The sequence below is a fragment of the Phaseolus vulgaris genome, chromosome 11 (assembly GCF_000499845.2).
Source record: "Phaseolus vulgaris cultivar G19833 chromosome 11, P. vulgaris v2.0, whole genome shotgun sequence".
In the NCBI taxonomy this organism is placed as follows: domain Eukaryota; kingdom Viridiplantae; phylum Streptophyta; class Magnoliopsida; order Fabales; family Fabaceae; genus Phaseolus; species Phaseolus vulgaris.
Window position 1 is genome coordinate 51399057 of NC_023749.2, and position 14249 is coordinate 51413305.

The window sequence follows — 14249 nt, forward strand, 5'->3', positions numbered from 1 at the left end:
TATTTTTTATAAAAAAATATTTAAATTATTATTTTATTTTACGTTCTTTTAAATTAAAATATTTATACATAATATTTTATAATATTAGTTGCATTTTTAAATAAATATATATTCACATTTTTTTATAATATTTTATTTATTTGATATTTTTATAGAAAAAAATATTTAATAAATATTTGGTTGTGATTATGAATAAAAACTATTTTTCTATCATATGGAAGAATAAAAAGTAAATCCAAAAAAACTAAATACCACAATTAATACAAGTAAAAAGCTGAAAATCTAGAAATTAATTTAAAAAGTTCTATAAATGCTATCTCGTGCTAAGCTATGTTAGCATCCAATTCTACTATTCACTCATCATTCATATTCAAGTTGCTCCAATGTCTTTGGCAAGTGAGAAAGAAGCAAATGAAGAAAATGAGTTCATCCTCTCCCTTCCCAAGGAGACGGGTTTGAATTTCACTCCCTATCTCCATCTATTTCAAGATTTTTGGTGCCCAACAGATTATGTTCATGGAGTGAACAAGTTTCAAAAACATTTTGATGCAAAAGACAATGATGTTTTTGTTGCTAGCTTTCCAAAGTCAGGTACTACCTGGTTGAAAGCTCTTACTTTTGTAATTGCAAACCATCAACGTTTTTCCTCTTTCGACAACCATCCATTACTCTCTTCCAATCCTCATGAACTTGTGCCCTTCCCTGAATTTATGTATTCTTATGATTTGCATGACCAAATTCTTTCCCTCTCCAACATGAGTGACCCAAGACTTCTTTCTACTCACCTACCATTCCCTTCATTACCTGAATCCATCACAAAATCCAATTGCAAGATCATTTATATACGTAGAAATCCATTTGATACTTTTGTTTCAGCATGGGAATTCTTTACTAAAATAAAGTCAGTGTCTTTACCTGAATTCACTTTGGAGGAAGCATTTGAAAAGTATTGCAACGGGATAACCATGTTTGGTCCATGGTGGAGTCATATGTTAGGTTACTGGAATGAGAGCAAAACTAGACCAAACAAAGTTTTGTTCTTAAGGTATGAAGATCTTAAAGAGGATACAGTTTTTCATGTGAAAAGAATTGCAGAGTTCTTGGACTCTCCTATCATTCAAAGAGGAGAGAGTTCCACAGTGATTGAAAACATAATCAAACTATGTGGATTTGAGAAAATGAAAGATTTGGAAGTGAACAAATCAGGATCTATATTCGATGTTGTTGAGAAGAAAACTTTCTTCCGGAAGGGTGAAATAGGAGATTGGATTAATTACTTTTCTCCTTCTATGATAGAAAAGTTATCCAAAATCATTGAAGAAAAATTAGGTGGATCAGGTCTATCATTTAAAGTGCATTCTTAGATTCCAATGTAATATGCGAGTCCACAATAGCCAACATGTTGTATTGTGTAGAAAAAATGATATTAAGATACTTACTTTTCATAAATAAAGATGTGTTTTTACACTTTGGATAAATAAAGAACTATGTTTTTTATAGCTTTCGACCAATAAAAAATAATTATCTACCTTCGAACTTCTAAAACGACAAATAAACGTTGGTTATGCGTCGATCAAGAAGTCGACGAGAAAAGCGTGGAAGTAAAGTTAATTTGTGTCGATCATTGAGAATGACACAAATAACATGGATTAAACCGAAGTGAGACAAACACAAATATTGTCAGCCTAATCGATGTAAACGAGGATGAAATATCATTAGTTAGACCGATGTAAATGTATCAAAAAGACTAGAATACGTCGATTATGCAGAACGCAAAAAGCTTCATGGATCTATCCTATTAGAAAAATTTTCATTCAATTGGGTTACTTCTTGGGTCTTGAGCTTGTGTATGGACTCATTTTAACAAAAGTCCCCCATTAATTAAATCAATTTCTAGATTATATTAAAATTCACAATAAGTTTCGTTAAACCCTTTTACTTTTGTAGTGATATTTGTATGCAATTATAATAATACACGTTTATTTTCTTGGAGCTATGAATTGGTTTGATGAAGAGAAAGCACAAAATCTATCTTCTTCGTTGGCTAGACGTGTTAACAAGTGGACCATGACTTTTATTTTCTTTAAAAAAAATTGTTTTACAATGGACTTATAGGTTTTATTTTCTCTTTCATTTATGTGAAAAAGACTATAACTCTTATTTTAATAATAATCATTATTGTAATAATCTATCTCCAAAAATTTAACTAATTTTCCAATTCTTTTCATATAAATAGTATTTTAAAGTAATATTTTACTTTATTATATCATTAATAGTGAGGTTTTCCTGATAAATAATTTGATGACAATGTTAGTCTCTAAGCCGTTTTCTGATACATATCATTTAATGTAATATTTTCCTTTATTATATTATTAATAGTTAGACTTTTCTGTGATGAATGATTTCATGACCATGTTATTCTCTGAACTGTTCTCATCAAATATAGCTGTTACATGTTTCTTTATTTATATTATAAAAATATATGTTAGTTGAAGAAGATGTATTTTTTTATTTGAAAGAAACATATATATCTAATGTTAACATAACATCTTATAAATATTTTATTTAATTTATTCATTTTTTATCAATAAAAAAAAAAAAAAGAGTGTGTGAGCATTAGCTTGGTGTCCCCATTGCAGGTGTTGTTCATTATTTCTCATTTACCCCACCTATCAATTATATGTCTGTTTGCATTTTTGTCTCATTCAATTAATAATAATAATAATAATAATAATAATAATAATAATAATAATAATAATAATAATAATAATAATAATAATAAAAAGTTTAGTTTTTGGACCAGATTTAGTTTGCATTTTCAAAAAGTTTAGTTTTTGGCTGTTTGAGTTTTTATGATAAACATTAAATTTATGGTCAGTTTTTGGTATTAACTAATTTAACTTATTATCTCATCCTCATCTCTGCCACATCTTATCCCTATCTGTTTATCTATGTCCTATAATTTAATTGGTTCAGCTTTGTTTATGAATTCCAAAACTTTCTATTACAATTGACAATGTCACCCTTAAAAATTCAATTCACACAAAATAAAATCTAAAATTACATACCAATTATTACATACGGATAAAAATTCGTATGTAAAATGAATGTTATATATGAATATTTACGTATAGATTTTAATCCGTATGAAAGATATTTAAAATTTAATTAAAAAAACAGAAATTATTACATATAGATATAATCTGTATGTAAGATATTCAAAAATTTAATTAAAAAAAACTGTTACATACAGATATAATTCATATGTAATTTATTTTAAATTTAATTAAAAAATAAAAAAAAATCATACATATGGATTATATTCATATGTAATGTATTAAAGATTTAATTTTAAAAAAATTATTACATACGAATTAAATAGGTATGAAACTTATTTCAAATTTAATTAAAATATAACAAAAAATGTTACCTACGGAATATATCTGTATATAATATATTAAAAATTTAATTAAAAAATTGTTACAAGCGGATTAAATTTGTATGTAACTTATTTTAAATTTAATTAAAAAATAACAAAAAGTGTTACGTACGGATTATATCTATGTGTAATGCAAGCAACAATGCCTTCTTGTAAGTGAAGTTTTAGAACAAAAAGCGCAACTTTGGCATAAAAGGTTTGGTCATATGAAATTTCAAGGACTTTGCAAACTTGTCAACAAGCATTTGATAATCGGTCTACCTCCTCTAAAGTCTCTCAAACGAAATATGTACCTCGTGTATCACTGGAAAAAAACATAGGGACAATATACCGAGACAAAGTTCTTGGAGAGCCTTGAGGAAACTCCAACTAATTCATGCCGATGTGTGTGGTCTCATTTCGCCCTCATCTCACAGCAACAAAAGATACATTTTGAGTTTTATTGATGATTATTCTCGTAAGACATGGGTTTACTTTCTACATTCAAAATCTGAAACATTTAATGCATTCAAAAGTTTCAAAGCTCGTGTGGAAAAAGAAGCCAACTTTTCCATTATCTGTCTAAGAACTGATAGAGGTGTTGAATTTACATCTGAGGAGTTTGAAAATTACTACAATGATCAAGGGATTTCAAGACAAAAGATCACAGCTTACACTCCACAACAAAACCGGGTTGCAGAGAAAAAGAATCGCACTATTCTGAATGCAGTCCTGGCAGTTTTACATTAGAAATGTTTTCCAAAATTGTACTGGCCTGATGTTGTCTGGTGGTGTGTTCACGCCCAGAATTGAAACCCATCATTTGCAATAGATCACCAAACTCTAGAAGAACTTTGGAGTGGTGTCAAACCACATGTGGGCTACTTTCGAATATTAGGTTGCATTGGTCACATTCATATTCCAGATCATAAGAGGAGCAAGTTAGATGATAAAATTCAATCGTGTATACTTCTAGGGTTAAGTGAAGATTAAAAGCTTAAAAACTATACAATCCTATTAACAATAAAGTCATCAAAAGCAGGGATGTAGTGTTTGAGGAGGACAAAAGCTGGAACTGGCATGACAATATAAAGGAGTGCATGGATGATACACTTAATACTCGAGAAGGTGAACCCCCAGTTCTTGAAGATACATTAGTAGACTCTACCCCACATGTTCCAGTAAGTCATGACACTAGTTCAAAACCACTGATCAATCTTGATTCAGACTCAGAATCTCATCACCCTTTAGCTGAAGGGAGGGCAACAAGACATAGGCGACCACCTGCATGGATGACCGACTATGAAACTAAACTCTCGATAGTAGAAGAGGAAGAGAGTTTACTAGCCATGATGAATCTGAAGATCCTCCCTCATTTGAAGAAGCCCACACAAATCCAAAATGGAAAGATGCAATGTACGGTGAAATCAACACAATAGAAAAAAAAAAAAAACCACACATGGGAAGTCGTGGATCTTCCAAAAAGGAATTACGCCTATTGGAGTGAAGTGGATATTTAATACCAAACTCAATGAAAGTGGTCAGATCGATAAATATAAGGCCAGATTGGTGGCCAAAGGTTATGCTTAGAGGTTCAGAATCGGCTATACAGAGGTTTTTGCCCCAATTGCTCGACTTGATACGGTGCGAGTCTTACTAGCCTTTGCAGCTTAAAGCACACAAGAAGTCTTTCAACTTGACGTAAAAAATGTTTTCTTACATGGTGAACTTTAAGAAGAAGTGTTTTTCCAGCAACCTGAAAGATTTATCAAAAAAGGCAAAGAAAATCAAGTGTATCGGCTCAAGAAAGCTCTTTATGGGATTAAACAAGCTTCACGAGCTTGGTATAGCAAGATTGAAGCATATTTTGCCAAAGAACACTTTGATTGATGCCCTAGCGAACACACCCTATTCATTAAAAGAATTCATAGTAATATTGTAATCGTCAGCCTATATGTTGATGACATAATTTTCACTAGAAATAGTCGTCAAATGTGTGAGGACTTCAAGAAGTCGATGCAATTAGAATTTGACATGACAAATTTGGGAAGAATGAGGTACTTCTTGGGAATTGAAGTTATACAAAGTGATGTGGGAATTTTCGTCTACCAAAGACGTTATGCTCGTGAGATGTTAGCTCGGTTCAACGTGACATAATGCAACTCTCTTCGCAATCCAATTGCATCAGGCACTACACTATCTAAAGATGATGAAGGAACATATGAGTTGATGCCACCAAATTTAAACAAGTTGTCGGTAGTCTCATGTACCTAACAGTCACCCGGCCATACCTAATGTTCGGAGTGAGCCTAATCAGCTGATATACTTCAAAGGCATCACATTGGGCTGCTACAAAACGTATTTTGAGGTATGTACAAGGTACCATTGAATACAATATTCTATATCAAAAGGGCCGAAATCACATCCTATAGTGACAATAACTATGTTGGGGACTTGGATGACAGACAAACAACTTCTAAAGCAGTATTCATAATAGGACCAGGGGTTGTATCATGGGCTTCAAAAAAGCAATCAGTGGTTAGCTTATCAACTACAGAGGCAGAGTACATAGCTACAGCGGCCTGTGCCTGTCAATGCATTTGGCTTCACAGAATTTTAGAACATTTTGGGATTGAAAGAAAGGAAGCAATCACAATTCTATGTGATAACAACTCCACTATTCAGCTGTCCAAAAATCTTTTCTTTCATGGGTGCAGTAAGCACATTGCAGTGAGATTTCACTTTCTTAAAGATCTAGTAAATGATCATGTGGTTGAATTGAAATATTGCATGTACCTACCTCATCCACCGTCTTCCCTTGATCCAGAGACAATGAATACAACCTAGGATACAAGAGACTAATTTTTTGGGGCTCAACCTACGCATCCTCCCAAAATCTGACTTTGTCCCTAAAACCAATTTTCCAAGCTATAGATTCTTGGAACCATCCATCTCCTTCTCCCTTACCACATACCTTAGATAAATCTCCCCACCACTAGGATTGATATTTTGTATAGGCTTGATTTCTTCCTATTCCAGTGTAATATTTAGATTCAAGAATGTTTTTCCATTTCCCTTTTTCTTCGCTCAACAACCTTCATTTTCATTTCGCCAAAATAACATTATTAAACTTTCTAATATCTTTGATCCCTAATTCTCCTTCCTCCATGGGCTTACATACATTCTCCCATTTAACCCAAGAAATACATTTGTGGTCACTTCCCCAGGCCCAGAGGAATCTCCTTTGTATACTAGTGATTTTGTTACATACCGATGCAGAGCTTTAAAGAACAACAGGTAAAAGAGGGGTATGGCAGTAAAGACCACTGGTGCATAAATATTAAAAGACAACGACTATTTTTTATTTAAGAAGGCGACTTTATAGCCGCATTTGTTGTACACGTAGTCGTAAATACAAGAGATAAGAAGGCAGCTATTTAGCCGCATTCTTAAATACCATTTATAAATGCAGCTATGGTAAATAGCCGCATTCTTATTTATTTAATTTTTTTAAAATAAAACTTTAAACCATAAACCATAAGGCAGCAACGGCGAAGGCAATCGCAACGGAGCAGAGGTGACCTTCGCCAATACAAGAAAACAAACAAATAAGAGAAACGAAACAAATAGATAAACCAATGGTTAAATAGAAAGAGAGCTCGAAACGTAATTACAGTGGCACGAAGAAGACAGTGAAGGGTCGCAGAAGACGAGAGGAAGCACGAAAGAAAAAACATAAGAGAAACGAAGTGTTAGAGAACTTTTTGCCAATGCAAGAAAACAAACAAATAAATGAAATGAAAAAAAAATTATAAATCATTGGTGAAGAAGAAAGAGAGTTGATCAAAACGAACTTACAATGGCACGAGAACGCAATGAAGCCCGCATAAGAAAATAGGAACACCAGAGCAGAAATAGAGAGAAAACGCGAAGCTCTAAGAAGAAAGAAACTATGAAAGCGTAAGTGGCGCACTTCAGAATTAGGGTAAAATATGATTTAAGAAGGCGGGTAGTAGTCGTATTCTTAAATCAAGTTAATTTCAAAAATGTCACCACGTTTTGAAAGACAGCGTCTAATCTTAAAACAACATTAAATAATGGGTTGTCGTTTTAAACTTTTGTACTAGTGGACTGATTTGATTAAACATACTCTACCTGCTAACGAGAAACATCTTCCCTTCCATGTCCTAAGTCTAAAACAATTGGCTAGATGTGTTAACAAGGAACCATGACTTTTATTTTCGTTAAAAATAAAATTGGTTTGACAATGGAGAGAGTTATAGGTTTTATTTTCTCTCATTTGTGTGAAGAAGACTATAACTCTTATTTTAATAATAATATTTATTGTAATAATTTATCTCCAAAACTTAATTAATTTTCCAATTCTTTTTTCATATAAATAGTATTTTAAAGTAATATTTCACTTTATTATTGTTATGTTAAAATAAGATAGGGAGTGTCAAATAAGCCTAGACCTATATGTGTTTATTGTACTTTTAAGTTTGTAACTTAGAGATGAGTGTTGTATATGGGTTGAGATATATCTTTTTTATAATTTATTTGTTATTGATTAAAAAATAATATTTCACTTTATTATATCATTAATAATTATTATGATAAATGATTTCATGAAAATAATAATTATGATAAATAATTATTATCATTAATAATCCTTCTAAAGGTTTACACCTTATAAGAAGTTTTTCACACCAAATTTCCTTTGATCCTACACATTCTCTACAAACATTACATGTAACTAGAACCATTCCACACAAACTCCAAAAAATCAATGAACATAAGTTTGCTTCACCACTCACATATATAAATCGAGTGAAAAAACTATGTTATTTGCAGGAGTTCTAAATTCGAGGACGAATTCTTTCCAATCTGGGGAGGCATGATATATACAAACCACAACAATCAGCAGATGGCTAAGGACACATCAAGCACTTCACCAAAAGGTCAGTCATCTTAGTATACAAAGTCAGACTCCACCAAACCTCGAGAAAGCATCAGCAGAAGAAGAATAAGCTATAAACCAGAATATACAAAGTTCTTCATTCTTGTCTTTTCATAAGAGAAGTCATGTAAATAAATTGGGCTCACTTTGGGGGTGTAAATAGAAGAATAAACTAGAGTAAAGTGTGCTTAGTAATTTGAGTAGGGTGTGCTTAGTAATTTGGGTTTGTGCCAAGCCCACCTTTCATGACAAGTGCTTCTAGGTTTAGGGCTTCTTTGACCTACCTTCTAGAAGGCTTCTCACAAATGACACCCCTACCCCTCTTTCTTGTTCTCCAAGACACTCTATCCTATAAATAGAGTGTCTTGCCTCATGTATTAGACACATTGAAATTTGAAGTAAGAAAACTCTGGTTGAGTGAAATTGTCAGTCTGAGTACTCTAGTTTTTATCTGGGTCTTATCTTGGGTGGGTGATATCTCAAGTGGCAGCTCTTACATCACTTATCTTGGAGTCCCTCTGCTCCAAGTCGCGTGAATTCCCTTATACTCCATAAGCTATTTGCATCCCTTTCCTCCTTTTATTTTCTTTTGAAGTTGCGCCATCCATTTAGCTCTTCATCTTTATCATCTTCTCTTTTATTGTGCTCCTTGCTTTGTGTGTTTTCTTTGTTGGTTCCATTGTCTTAATTCCGCTCCTTGCATCATATCCACCTTATAATTGTGTTTTTCTCTTTGTCCTTCTAAAGTGAATCTTCACACTTACTTAATCACTTTGCTAAGTTTGTGTCTAGTGGAAATCTTTTTTGGGTTCTCACCATAAATTGTAATCTAAAAAATTATAAGCAAAAGTGAAACTTTTAAAATGTACAATCTAACAACTCACATCAAACATGTTCATGTAGAAGTCATGACATAGTAATCTTGTCTCATTACCCAATCTAAAATTAGGATCTATATTTCAAAACAACATTAATGGTGTACTTTTTTTAAGTTTTAAAATATGATTTCCCACCTTTGAACCCAAATTTCAATTAAATATGAAATTAAAGAAACTTCTTTCTTAAATATTTTACATTTTTTTTTCAAAATATAACAACAAATCTTCTAATTTCTCCCATTATATCTATTAAACACAAAATTTATTTATTAACATTTACATATCTTACAAATATAATTACACAATACAAAGAAGAGAGCACATGTATTACAAATATAATCACACAATAAAAAAAAGAGAGCACATGTATTACAAATATAATTACACAATAAAAAAAGAGAGCACCTGTATGTTACAAATATAATTGCACAATACAAGCAAGAGAGCACATGTATCTTACAATTTTTTTTTTTTTCATACAATATTTATGCTTTGGCCACACCAACCTAAACAAAACAAATTATTATTATTTTTTACATTGACTAAGCATCCACCAGCAGATAATGATATTAATTTAATTTTTTCAATGCTTAGCATCGAACACATCCAGATTGATTTCACACCTAAATAGTATTTTAAAATAATATTTTACTTTTGAGATTTTTTTATTACTTTCATAAATGATTTCGGGACAAGTTAGTTTCACCACCTACTAAAATCATGGTATAGAAACTAATTTTTTTTTAAAAATAATAATTAGTTGTTATATCATTTTAGAAATTAAAAAAAAAAAGTCGATTTCTAAATTAGTTTTTATTATTTTTTAATAATTTCTAAATTCATATCTAATTAACTATCAAAGTTTTTGCTATCAAATTTAGAATTTAAATGATTGGTAGTTAAATCCTTAGTAACGAATTAGATATCAATTTGAAAACTATTTAACAATAGTACTAATTTAAAAAAAAAAATTTAGTATCTAAAATAGTCTCTAATTTAATCATATAGTAACTAATAATTATTTTTTATTTCTAAATTTATTTTTTATTTAATAATTTTATTTAGTATCCGTAAACATTAGCTTGTTGAATAGCTTGTCTTCTTCATTATTTGTCATTTACACACCTGTCAATTATATGTCCCCATCCCTTTTTTTTTTAACTAATTGGACAATATTCAATTTTCATTTTCAAAACAGTTTAGTTTTTGGGATCCGAACAAACTAAATACTGCAGTACAAGTAAAAAGTCTGGAATCTAGAAATTTGCTAAACAAAAGTTCTATAAAAGCTATCTCGTGCTAACCTATGTTTTCATCCAATTCAACTCTTCACTCACCATTCATATTCAAGCTACTCTAGGCTTTGGCAAGTCACAAACAAGCAAATGAAGAAAATGACCTAACCCTCTCCCTTTCCAAGGAGAGTGGTTTGGGTGCAGCTCCCTATCTTCATCTATTTCAACATTTTTGGTGCCCAACAATTTATGTTGAAGGAGTGAACAACTTTCGAAATCAATTTGATGCAAAAAAACAATGATGTTTTCGTTGCCAGCTTTCCAAAATCAGGTACTACATGGTTGAAAGCCCTTGCTTTTGCCATTGTAAACCATCAACGTTTTCCCTCTTTCGACCACCATCCATTACTCTTTTCCAATCCTCATCAACTTGTGTCATTCCCTGAATTTATCTTGTCTCATGATTTGCATGACAAAATTATTTCCCTCTCCAACATGAGTGAGCCAAGAGTACTTGGTACTCACTTACCATTCCCTTCATTGTCTGAATCCATCACAAAATCCAATTGCAAGATTATGTAAAAATCCATTTGATACTTTTGTTTCGGCATGAGAATTCTTTACCAAAATGAAGTTAGTGTCTTCATCTACTTTTACATTCGAGGAAGCATTTGAAAAGTATTGCAATGGAATAACCGCGTTTGGTGCATGGTGGAGTCATATGTTAGGTTACTGGGAAGAGAGCATAACTAGACCAAACAAAGTATTCACTATAAGAAAATTGCTATTTACATACAAATTATTGCATATGGATTTAAATTCGTATGTAAATTTAACATTACATACGGATTTTACATACGGATTTGAATCTGTATGTAAATTGACGTTACATACGGATTTTTACATACGGATTTGGATCCGTATATAAAGTCAGCATTAGATACGGATCTGGATCTGTATGTAAAGTTAACATTCTATATGGATTTTTACATATGGATTTGGATTCGTATGTAAAGTCAGCATTACATATGGATTTTTATATACGGATCTGAATACATATGTAAAGTTAGCATTACATACGGATTTTTATATACGGATTTGGATTAAATATTTTTAATAATTATAATAATAATATTGATATTAGTGATAACACTACAAGAAAATCATGAAATAGAAACTAATTTTTAGAGACCAAAATAATTAGTTACAATAGGAACTAAAATAGAGACCATTCTAGAAACTAAAAAAAAAATTGGTTTCTAAATTAGTTTCTATTAGTTTATATTATTGTTAAATAGTTTCTAAATTGGTATCTAATTAGCAACTAAGGTTTTTGCTACTAAATAATTGGTAGCTAAAACCTTAGTTGCTAATTAGATACCAATTTAGAAACTATTTAACAATAATATAAACTAATAGAAACTAATTTAGAAACCAAATTTCTTTTTAGTTTCTAAAATGGTCTCTAATTTAGTTACTATTGCAACTAATTATTTTGGTTTCTACAAATTGGTTTATATTTTATGATTTTCTTGTAGTGTAATATTAATATTAATATTAATAATTTAATATTAATATTAATATTAATAATTTAATAATTATTAATATTTATAATATTAATAATATTAATAATATTTAAATATTAATAATATTTAATAATATTAACAATACTTAATAATATTTAATAATATTTTTAATAATAATAAATTTATAATGTTTATAATATTAATAATATTTAATAATATTAATAATTTTAATAATATTAATATTATTAATATTTATATTATTAACAATATTAACAATAGTTAATAATTTTAGTAATATAAATGATATTAATAATAATAATAAGTATAATAAAAATCATAATATGACAAAAGGATTTGTTTGGTGTAGTGGTTGAAGCTTCTTTGGTAACCAAAGGGACTTGGATTCGAGTCAGGAGGTACATGGGATGAGTCTGGTCTCGAGTATTGATGACAACTGGTCTTGGAAAGGTGGTGCGTCTATTGAGTTCTTGGTTAATTTTTCTTGGTTTATTAAGGGGAGAAATTGATAGGGTGCTAGAAAAAAAGATTGCTACTAAAGTTAATTTGACTAGACACAGTGCTTCTCTTGGTTAGGGTTGTTGTTGCTCGATGGTTAGGGAGATTCAGAGTCATAGGAATAAGGTCATCTTCAATGGTGCAGTGGTGAATCATTCTAAAATCTTCTCTTTGGTCTAGTTGAAAGTTTGATGTTGGGTTACTTCTAAAGTTCTCTCTACTTGCTTCTCATTCTCTAACTATGTCTTGCTCCCTTGATTTGTCTTAATTCATTTTAAGTTGTATGCTTTTGTTTTAGGTAGATAGGACTTTATCTTCTTTTTTTAGTGGTTTGGTTGGGTGGTGTGTTGACGGTATGTAAAGTTGGGATAGGTTTTACGTTTTAGTGATTTTTGTTTTATTTGTTTGGGGTGTTGAACCTGTTGGTTTAAGTTGTGGCAGATTGTATAAGAAAATGATAAAAGATGCAAAGAAGAAAAGATGTTTCTTATTCTCTTATGTGTATATTACATCACTCATGTATAGGAAATATATAGGGTGTTTCTCTCTCCCAAATTACAATCTAATTAGGTAGGATACTAATCATGAGATTCTATAATTATTAAATTAATGGCATATAATTGGTACAATATCGTCAAATATTGTATACAATAATTGCATATAATTTTATAATTATTATTTCCTTAATACTCCCCCTCAAGTTGGTAGGTGAAGATCAAGAACCCCAACTTGTGTCGTAGCGTCAAAAATCGTTCCTTGCCCAATGCCTTCGTAAAAATATCTGCGAGCTGATATTGTGTCGGTACATATGAAGGACTGATTATCTCAGCTTGTAATTTTTCTCGCACAATGTGGCAGTCTATCTCAATGTGTTTTGTGCGTTCATGAAATACTGGGTTTGCTGCTATATGTAATGCCGCTTGATTGTCACAGAAAAGTTGAGTTGGCAAGTTACATGGCACCTTTAAATCCTGCAACAGATATCGCAACCAAACTATCTCCAAACAAGTATTGGCCATTGCGCGGTATTCTGCTTCCGCTGATGATCTTGATACGTTTGTTTGTTTTTTTTGACTTCCATGAGATAATAGATGAACCAAGAAAAATGCAATATCCAGATACTGATCTCCGAGTTGTCTGACAACCTCCCCAATCTGAGTCGCAATAAGCTGTCAATGTCAGATTGTTTTCGGATGGCAATAACAATCCTTGTCCTGGTGATCCTTTGATGTACTTTAGGACTCTAATTGCGGCATCCCAATGAGGTTTCCGTGGATCCTGTATATATTGACTTAGGGTCCGAACCGAAAATGCTATGTCAGGCCGAGTAACCGTGAGGTATATCAGTCGTCCCACGAGTCGCCTGTATTTGACTGGATCCTTTAATAACTCTCCATCGTCTGGTGTGAGTTTTAGGTATTGTTCCATTGGAAATTTGTCTGGACGAGCACCTGTGAGTCCCGTATCCTGCAAAATATCAAGCGCATATTTTCTTTGGGACATGTAAATACCATCTTTGGAACGGGAAAATTCAATCCCTAGAAAATATTTTAGGTCTCCAAGATCTTTAATGCGAAATTGTTGTAATAAACAATCTTTAACACGCTGAATTTCTGTCAAATCATTTCCTGTCAGAAGAATATCATCCACATAAATTAAAAGGGCAGTAAATGATGAGTTATTCTGTCTTGTGAATAGAGAGTAATCTGTCTTGGA

At 31.3% G+C, this 14249-nt stretch overlaps 1 protein-coding gene and 1 pseudogene across 1 annotated transcript; both read left to right on the plus strand.

The window, feature by feature from the left end:
* Positions 1 to 300: 300 nt before the first annotated feature.
* Positions 301 to 1464, plus strand: LOC137823403 (cytosolic sulfotransferase 15-like). Its single transcript, XM_068628521.1, has one exon. The coding sequence runs from the start codon at positions 384 to 386 to the stop codon at positions 1362 to 1364; it is 981 nt and encodes a 326-aa protein (XP_068484622.1). The 5' UTR covers positions 301 to 383; the 3' UTR covers positions 1365 to 1464.
* Positions 1465 to 4518: 3054 nt separating this feature from the next.
* Positions 4519 to 11530, plus strand: LOC137809743 (cytosolic sulfotransferase 15-like; annotated as a pseudogene).
* The last annotated feature ends 2719 nt before the right edge of the window (positions 11531 to 14249 follow it).